Source organism: Alosa sapidissima, chromosome 7 (assembly GCF_018492685.1).
Source record: "Alosa sapidissima isolate fAloSap1 chromosome 7, fAloSap1.pri, whole genome shotgun sequence".
Classification (NCBI taxonomy): Eukaryota; Metazoa; Chordata; class Actinopteri; order Clupeiformes; family Clupeidae; genus Alosa; species Alosa sapidissima.
In genome coordinates this window covers 32,080,578-32,090,472 of record NC_055963.1, presented here as the reverse complement: position 1 = coordinate 32,090,472, position 9,895 = coordinate 32,080,578, and the positions used below count along the sequence as shown (strand labels likewise).

General features: G+C 41.5%; 1 protein-coding gene across 1 annotated transcript; it reads right to left on the bottom strand.

The window, feature by feature from the left end:
* Positions 1-2,406: 2,406 nt before the first annotated feature.
* Positions 2,407-9,042, bottom strand: chrna4b (cholinergic receptor, nicotinic, alpha 4b). Its single transcript, XM_042099355.1, has 6 exons — positions 8,856-9,042; positions 6,206-6,354; positions 5,920-5,964; positions 5,693-5,802; positions 3,385-4,801; positions 2,407-2,532 (listed from the first exon to the last, which is right to left on the bottom strand). Exons 1-6 carry the CDS (start codon positions 9,040-9,042, stop codon positions 2,407-2,409), a joined length of 2,034 nt encoding a protein of 677 aa, XP_041955289.1.
* Positions 9,043-9,895: the final 853 nt, after the last annotated feature.

The window sequence follows — 9,895 nt, the reverse complement described above, 5'->3', positions numbered from 1 at the left end:
GTAGCCGTGGCCTACTGGTTAGCACTTTGGACTTGTAACCGGAGGGTTGCCGGTTCGAACCCCGACCAGTAGGAAGCGGCTGAAGTGCCCTTGAGCAAGGCACCTAACCCCTCACTGCTCCCTGAGCGCCGCTGTTGTAGCAGGCAGCTCACTGCGCCTGGATTAGTGTGTGCTTCACCTCACTGTGTGTTCACTGTGTGCTGAGTGTGTTTCACTAATTCACAGATTGGGATAAATGCAGAGACCAAATTTCCTTCACGGGATCAAAAGAGTATATATACTTATACTTATACTTATACTTAGCATACACTGCTAATTGTACCAGGGGTGCAAATAGCCTTACTCCAAAAAAACCTGTTTTTTCATACACTCAATATCGCACTTAATGTACATTTTTCCGAAATCTAGTGCCCTTTTGAAAGTCGAGACATTTAGTTTACATTGTTTACACTTGCTTATTATGGGTTGGTCTTCCAGCCTAGAAAATTTGGGGAGGCTAGGGAAAATATTTGTCAAGATATGAATGCCCAAACATGTGTTTTCCAAGCTGTAAAAATGAAAGAATTTCAAGGTCTGAAAAAGATATGAAGACAGAAGATTTGCATCGAAATATTTCTCAGGCCTTGGTTTTAGGACCCATTGATGATATAGACAAGGTTTGAACAAAATCTAAGACGGTGCAGCAACAACCTTATCTGATTTGACATGAAATTACCCATGTATGAGTCAGGGGCACATGTACAAAGGAAGCGTAATTAGCACCTTTGTCTGTCTGCAAAAAGCACACGCTGTACCTTGGCCTATTTTGTGGAAACAAAAAAGCTACCTGATCTGAACATACAGTATTCATAAGCATTGGCCACAGTTCCAGCAGACTCAAAATCATTTAGATATGCATGCAAGCTCATCATTTGTTTGGGTGTTGTAAAAGCTCAAAACAGGTCAAATAACTTCAACTGACTTTTTTGTATAAATACCACTGATAGCTTTACAATATACATTGTGAGCAAAACGCTGACATGTCACATCAAAACTAAATAGATCTTAGTGTTTTTACATGAAATATTCAGCAATATAGCCATGGATAAGTCATCCAGTGCATTCAAGTTGTGATAAGATTCACATTTACATTAATCTGTTGGTATTTTAAACTCAAAATTGACAAGCAGCGGTAGTTCATAGAAATGCCATGTCTGTGAGGGTTGTGCATTCTACTGACTACAGTGCCTTTAAAATAAAGTTTTATCCCCAGATTTGTTATGACCTATACTAGTCTATGATTGAGAGAAGATAGTGCTACAATATGCCTGATACTGGTGAGCCAGACAAAATATACTGCTCAAAAAAATTAAGGGAACACTTACAGTTTTCCACAATTGTTAAAACACATTTTTTTAAAACCTTCCACCCTTTTCTCTATTCTCAAACTACATTCACAAAATGTCTGACAGTTCTTGCAAAATAATACACTCGCCTCAAAAGTTTTACTTGTGCTCAGAGCCAAACAGTGTCAGAGTACCGATCCAGTGTATGATTGAAGTGTTCTCTTAATTGTTTTGAGCAGTATAGTTCTTAAGTCCAAAGCGGACCACATGTAGGCACCGTCACTTTTTGTTCCTTGCCCACGCACACCGCAATGTCCAACTGACAAGCATTCCATAAACAATGATTTTATTGAGCACTGACAATAGAACTGAATCGTAATTTATATGGCGGAGGCAAAAGGGTCTGGCGGTGGTGTGCAGGATTGTATCAGAGTGCGCCACACTCATGTCGGCGGCTACTGTATGTGTGGGGGTCATGAAGCAAATCCACTCTCAGGCACCGAAAGTGATATGAATTTTACACAGATTTATACTTATTACAAACAGCTCTGGTAAGATATTAATTAATATCTAAACTATCCTTGGGTACTGGTCATGTAAGTTGCGCACAAAATAATGGAGTATATTGTATCAGAACCTTTTCCTGCAGCTGCATCTCAGTTCTAACAATCCCAAATTGTATTTTTAATTTCCTAATCATATTATTGCTAAGTATTACTTTGAGATTTTGTGAATTTTAGATATAATTAAATTCTTTAAAAAGAAAATGTTCCCATAATATGATACTAACTAGTGTTTCAAATGCTATTAAGGAAGATTCAAACTGCAGAAAATGCCATGACTTTCCTGTACTTTAGCACATATGGATAATTCGTTTCTTCCATCTGTTTAGAAAATGCTCCCAGATTACTTTTCTTTTTATATACATAAAAAGAAAAGATTATGAAAAGCTCTCCTTCGTCTGATCTAGACTTCTCAAGGGACAACCATAACATCAGACCTTGCCCGCTAACAAGTTTACCAAAGCAAACAAATAAAAACAAATGGTGACCTAAGTTCATTTAGGCATCTGTCTGATGTTCTAAATCATTCCGGCCAGCCAGGGAGGTAGAAAAAGTCCAACAGTTCCCAGAATGCATACCAAGATGAACATCCACAGGAAAATGCGGTCTATGACCATCGCTACATATTTCCAGTCTTCTCTCACCTGTCAGAGAAAGGGAGAGGAAGAAATGATATGAAATAGTTATCTCAATGCTCATGGCACATCGTCTCAGTGTTCAATTTTTAAACTAAATTGATTTTTTGTGGATGACCAGATTTCTTTAAGGAAATACCTGTCACTCATCGCAGGCTAATAAAATATTTACACCATCGGTATGTAGCCTGATACACCAGCCAACCTCTGAAAATGTGCCACCTATACTTGTTTACTTGACATTTGCAAGTTGGAGGATTACTGACACTGTTAAATTATGCTGAAATGCTTACAGTACATTATGCTGTTTTTTCTCAACTTCCTTGAAAACTGTATGTTTTGTATGCAAAGGAAACACCTTCTTCCTCACTGAATGAGACAAGTTCTGTACACTCTGTACTGACGCTCTGTATTTGCTCCCGCTATAATGTGATGCAGTTTTACCAATCTCCAGTGAGAGGCTCCCAATTTACATTTGCCATCACAATGCCTCTCAGACCAAAACAATAGCATTGTGTTTGCAGCAGAAAGGATTTCTGCAAATAGAAATCCCAGCTTGGCTACATTTGTGAAATACACATTTTATGGATTTTCCATTTCCGTGTCTAATTTTCTCTCATAACAAGTAAGATTTTTTGCACATGAATATTGTATAAAGTGTGGTGAATTTAGTTGTCATGGCATTTTGGTGAATTATTATCACATGGTGAAACCACAGTAGTTTCCTGCTTATTTTAAACTTTAAACCGCTAACTTAGCCTGGCATTATACGCTGTCATATCATCATGCCACTTGCCACAAATGTACTGTAAATGTGCTCCATCTAAACAGCACGGCAGTGAAGATGTAGCTTAGACTTACAGAGAAGTCGGCATCCTCTGCACGAAGGTGGTCAGCAATGTATTGCACTCCTTCTATTGCCTGCTGCATGGAAGGAGACATGGTGGTGACCAGATTCAAGGCTGCTCGCTGGGCCTCTTGTTTTGGGAAACCAGCATGGGTTGTATTGGAGTTACAGTGCAAATGGTGCTTGAATGGTCTTTCCTCCCCCATGCACTCTGCTGTCCCTTTCTTATCAGTGGTACAGTCCCTGCCCAGGCTGTCATATTGGAAGTTGCAGGAATGGTAGTGTCTTGGGGCCCTCTGGGTTTGGGAGTCCCTCCCACCTTCCTCAAACATGTGCTGCATTGAATGGGCCTTGGAAGGAAATGCCCAGCCCTCTTTGTCCTTATGGAGGGGGAGGTGGTGAAACAGTGGCCCAAACGGTGGGGGAAGGGTGGAGGAGGAAGAGGAAGGGGAGCTGGAGGAAGCTGTGGTGAGGCCTAGCCGGTGCAACTCCTCCTGAAGGATGGAGCACTGGCTGGAGGAAGACCTCTGGAAGACAGCTTGAGTCTGGAAATCATCCTGTTGCCTGCTCTGCTCCAGTAGGTGGTGTGAGATGGGCTGGTGGTCCTGCATCTCTGGGTTGGCCAAGTGGCTGGCGAGAAAGGCTTGTCCCTGCCATGCAGCCTGGGAGACCCCGGAGGTCTTGTGCATCATTTCAATCAGCTTGCGACAGTTCTGTTTGCCCGTGGCAGGCGGGCGTTTCATGAAAAGGAAGCGGGGCACGAAGTCAAGGAAGACCCAGCGCACCCAGTGGGGCATGCCATGCGTCCGCGGTGACCGGTGGTGCACGTTGAGCACAAAGACGGTGATGATGATCGAAAGCGTCACGAAGATCATGGTGAAAAGGAGGTACTCGCCAATGAGGGGTATGACCAGTGATGTGGACGGGATGATCTCTGTGATGAGCAACAGGAAGACAGTGAGCGAAAGCAGCACAGAGATGCAGAGTGTGATTTTCTCACCACAGTCGGACGGCAGATAGAACACCAGCACGGTCAGACAGGAGATGAGGAGGCAGGGGATGATGAGGTTGATTGTGTAGAAGAGTGGCAGCCGACGAATGATGAAGGAGTATGTGATGTCTGGGTAGATCTCGGTGCAGCACTCGTACTTCTTGCTGTTATACTTCCCCACGGCGTTGACAATCACCCACTCCCCACTCTCCCAGTAATCCATCTGATCCACGTTACTGGCTATGCTTATCAAGTCGATCTTGGCGCGGTCATATGTCCAAGAGCCAAACTTCATCTTGCAGTTTTGCTGGTCGAATGGGAAGAAAGTGACATCAATGCTGCAGGAGCTTTTGTAGATTGCTGGAGGCATCCATTTGATTTTCCCATCATAGAAAAGTTGAGCTTTTGTCAAGTGAGTCACTGCAAAATCTCCATCAGCACTGAATAAGGGAAAACAAAGCTTGTCAACTGTATCCATGGTAAGACACATTGTTAAAAAGAAAATGTGTTTGCAAAAGAGACAGCAATTCAAGGCTAATGTCTCAACAAAAATAGGCCCTTGCTGCTGGAAATTTATTGGACAATTAAACTTTTAATGTATTAATGTAATTAAACTCTAGTAAATGAACGAATCCATTATCTTTTATTGGATCAGGTAATTCGCTGTTAATGAAAGATGCTAAGTGGGCATGTAATGTGTTCAAAATGGCTCTCTAGGAATTGCTTCCAGTGCAACACATGCAGATAGTGGAACCTCTCTTTTAATGCTGGAATGAATTTGTGACCAAAGCACTGCCAACTGCCTTAAACTAAGAAATACTTGAATCACCCTGCCCTCATATTGTTTTAGTTAGAGGCTGTGGTTTGTCTGATCTATTGTAACAGATTTATTTCTGTTGAGGCCCCTCGGCTGTTAAATTGCCCTGGAGTAATATGAATTGCAATGAAGAGCAGGTCCCTGAGGCTGGATAGTGACAGAGACAGGATGATATGGTAACACTTCAAGTGGGCTCATTTTCCCTTGCCATTTCCCATAAGTGCGATGAATGATGGCAAGCCTATGTCCTTAGTTACCACGTTGCCCTCCCTGTCACTCACATCAGCAAAATAAATGAGAAGTCCATTGTCAGCCATGCTCCATTTTAATATATAGGTTGTGGAGATATGAGTGTGGCTAGTTTCAGTTTTGTCTCCGCTTTATCTCATCCCTATCAAAATATCTCACCGTTTCCCCCCCCAGTAATCAAGAACATACTGGAGGTATGACTACATTCTGATCATTGAAATAGATACGGCTGAGATATAAAGGAGGGTTGAAAGCAGAATATTACTTATTATAAAGGACTATGTCAGGCCGCCAGATGATTTCTGAAGGGATGCGGATTGAGGTGACATTTTCATATTCGTCCGGATTCCAGCGGAGCTTATAATCATTCCATTCCTGTTGGAACAAAGAAAACTGTCATGGGAATGTTCTAGCAGGCATGACTGGGGAATTGACAGGAGAGGTTTTAATTATAATTCTGATTAAATTCCAAATATTCTAATCAGACGATACTTGTTTCACCCAGACATTAGTGGTCATCATTTGATTCTTCTCATCCTGGAAAAACAAAAAAGCAGAATTGCATTTCACAAATCAGGCAAGTCTGTGAAGCAACACATGCTGGATAATAAGTGTCCCTTTCACTCTGGCTATGGCAAAGCAACAATAATGATGCATTGTACAGCCAGAATGCCAATTCTCTGGGGGAAACACCCTATATATGTGAGTGTACTGCTAACTTCAAGGCCACTGTGCATCCAGTTGACGACCTCCTTCGCCACACCTCCACCCCACTCACCACATCAATTAGCTGAGCGATGGAGAGGCCAAAGTGCACCAGCACCACGTCGGACGTGTTGGCCACCGGCCGCGAGAACTTGTTGTAACGAGTGAAAAGCGTCTTCAGCAGTCTCTCCTCAGCATGGGCTCGCGCCACTCTCTGTGCCGCTGCAGGAGTGAGAGACCAAGATGAGACCAGATCTCGGGGAGTTTCCAGGTGCAAGGCACGCCCGTCACACAGTGAAATTGTGGTATACTTTTTCTCCTATGTGGTATACTAGTTTCTCCTTTAATGAAATGTTTAGTTTAACCATGCATATGCTATAAGAATATGGTTCCCTTCATCCTTCTTTGTCCCTGACCCCCCCCCCCCCCCCCGTGGGAATTATTAGTGAGAAGTATGTTTGTTGCAAGTTTGATGGTGAATACAAATATTCTTATCTCTGTTAAGACTAACTGGTTGGATGGATCACTGTTAGGGGTAGTATCTCATGATTTTCCGTGTATGTGTTAAGAGTATAACAACTGACTTCAAGCACAGATATTTGGGCATGTTACTTGACATTTCACATGGGTATGAGGGAACAGTAAAACTGCAGTCTCACACCAGTTTTAATTTTGACCACAAAATCACAAACCATTATTAACTACCTCAGAGATTATCAATACACCAATATATTACTGTACTGCTTTATTTATCCACAAAACAGATTTTTTTTCAACAACTAAACCAAGGATGACTTTATGAGGAAGCTATGAGTCTTGTCCATTTCTAGATGCAGTTTACCAGTAGGGTCTTGGGTACGGCATTAACCACCATTACCATAATTTAATTACGGACCACCTGCTGTGATAGCTCTAAATTACTGCTAGATTGATTGGAGGCTTCAGATTCTCCTGAACACTAACAATAAAATATGGTGGTGTTGTAACAGACTTCTACAGGGCTTTAGCCATGTAATTTTGGTTGTGGTCAGCTTTCTCTTATTCCATGGTTTAGCTGAAGACTAATTACTTCCTTACAGAATCGCACCACTAGAGTGTCGACCCTATAAATAAGAAAAAATAAGTTAGCTCTCTGCAAAGGCACCTGAAGAGGTAGCTTTCCTTCGGCTGGAGGCAAGCAGACTAATAGAACAGACCACGACCCCATGTGGCATTTGGAGATTGTGTCTGAGTGTTTTTTTTGTGAATGAGGAGCGAGCTTTGAGGCACACAGATTGGGATTGTGAGACCTAGCGTAGATAACAAATGTCAGTGTGGTTCTTCCAATGGGTAACCAGGAAGCGGACTGAAATTCACCACTTCGATTTCCTCTCTTTATTTATATTCTGTGACATGAGGATAGGTTGTACGTTTCTATGAATGATAGAATTATTGTGAAGACATTTCTTTACCTTGTGAATTTTACTCTTTTATAAGAACTAGCCACAAATGTAGGGCCTGTACCATGGTTAGATGACTAACACTTTATACAAATTAACAACGCTCCACTAATTTGGAAATAATCATATTAATTTGAGACAATCTGCTAAATGGATCTGAAATGTTCTCTTCCCCAAATAGTAAAATAATATTGCAAATAAGATGCAATCATTTGTGGAATGGCACCAAAGATGAAATATTTAAAAAAAAAAGAGCCTTTGCAGATACCCAATCTATCAATCACAGTAAATGAGAGTGTCTTGTTTTTGTTAAATTCTTGCCCTCTAAACTATTTTTGATGTGTTTGGATCAATATCTTATCAGATACATTTTCAAATCTTCTTTGCTCAGTCAGAAAATCCAACACCCCAACCTTGAGATGTACAAGGACAGATGGAGAGTGACTTTCATGTAAGCCATTAATCGCTATTGATTATTGGAAACAGTACAACATCAAAGAGACTTTCTCTGCTATATGTTCAGGAGTGAAATAAAAGCAGCATGTGGTCCTAATTTATTCACGCCACTTCTACCATACCAACATAAAATAAAAAATAAAGTATAACAGCTTTTATAATGACCATTTCTATTTTTATCATATCATAACAGTAACTTTACATAGCTGACAGACTGATTTAGATGACTCATATTGCTCATAATGAGGTTGTCTGTTATGGTCATATCATATCAACAGATTTCACATCAACTCAAGTACTTATTCAGTGCTGAAACAAATGTTGCACTCCAAATATCTATAATGCAGTTAATGCAGAGAAAAAACAATTACTATTTTCTCTGTAGACAGCAACCACATCCAATTATGTAAATAGCACATTAATGTTGAAACTGAAAACAGTATATTTACCTGGGCAGTAGACCACTGACAAGAGGATGAGAAACACACATGCATTTCTGGCTGGACTCATGCTGAGAGAATCTGGATCTGTGGAGATGGTTTACACTACATCAGTTCCTGACCAGCTGTCCGCCCAGGTGCATTTACAGCACAGCAGTCCATTCCCATCTGCAATGGTTTAAGTCCAGCAGGTAAGAAGATGTGCTGGACTTCTTAAGTGTTTATCAGATGCTTTGTTGCCATGGCGTGGAACATATAATCACTATCAGTCTCCACTTTCCACTCCTCGGTCCACGGTCCTGTTAATACAGAGAGGGGTTCATCTCAGCTATCCCTGCTGTGACTGCCAATCTACTTACATCCGCCTAAGCGTGGAGGTGAGAGCTGCTTCTGAGAGCTACTCTGGGCTCGCGATCCCGCTCATCCTCTCCCTCCTCTTTCCTCACTCCCTCTCTCCCTCCCTCATGCTTTCCCTCCTCCTTCACCCTTGTCGTCACTCCCCACAGCTGCAGCTTGAGAGTTAAAGTCACCCCAAGGCTATGAGGTAAACAGTTGCTCAGTAGAGTGTACGCCATGATTGAGTGCAATAGGTACAGTAGATTATCAACGAGTTCAGTTCAGATGTGTCACAGTCTTTAAAATAGGTTTGTTTTTATTCCAGAGTACTGTTACAGGTGGATGGATTCCATGGATTCAGAACTCTGCATGTCTTACTGTTTAAGTGGTCGTAATTAGATTAATTGTGTTATCATTTATTTTTGGAATGCGTCCCTGATGTCAAGTGAGTCAGTGTGAGTTCTGAGGAGGAGAAGACAAGCTGCTGGACGAGTAAACTCAGGGAGGCAGCCACCTGTTCTAACTGAGTCTGCTAGTGGGAAGAGAGAGAGAGATCAAATGGAAACGAAGGGCACACTTTTTAAAAACAGATCAGGGTCTATTTTCCTTTTTTCTTTCTTTAGTCTTGTCCTTTCCAATGACAAAGTAGCCTACTGCTATCCAGTGTCAGAGGCACTGTTTTTATTTTAAGCAACCTGGTCCGTTTGGAGCAGTTGAATCGGAACGTGGAGCATTCCCCCCCAAAGATTAGTTTGATTGGGTATATGTGAAAGCAGCAATGGCACCCTGTTTCAGAACAAAACAAATGGACCGAGACTGCCTGAAGGAGGTGGTCTCAACTCGTTACCATTTGAACTCTAGAGTGGTCTGTTTGCTCTAGAAGAAGTTAAATGTTTAATTTATATTTGGGCTGATCAGGAGATATTGTGGGGAAATTTCCAGACAACACTTTAGCTGTTAAATATCTACTCCGGTTGTTGTTGTTCAACTGGCTACACTTTAAAGAAATGTAGATAGATGATAGATAGATAGATAGATAGATAGATAGATAGATACTTAGATACTTTATTGATCCCCAGGGGAAATTCAAGG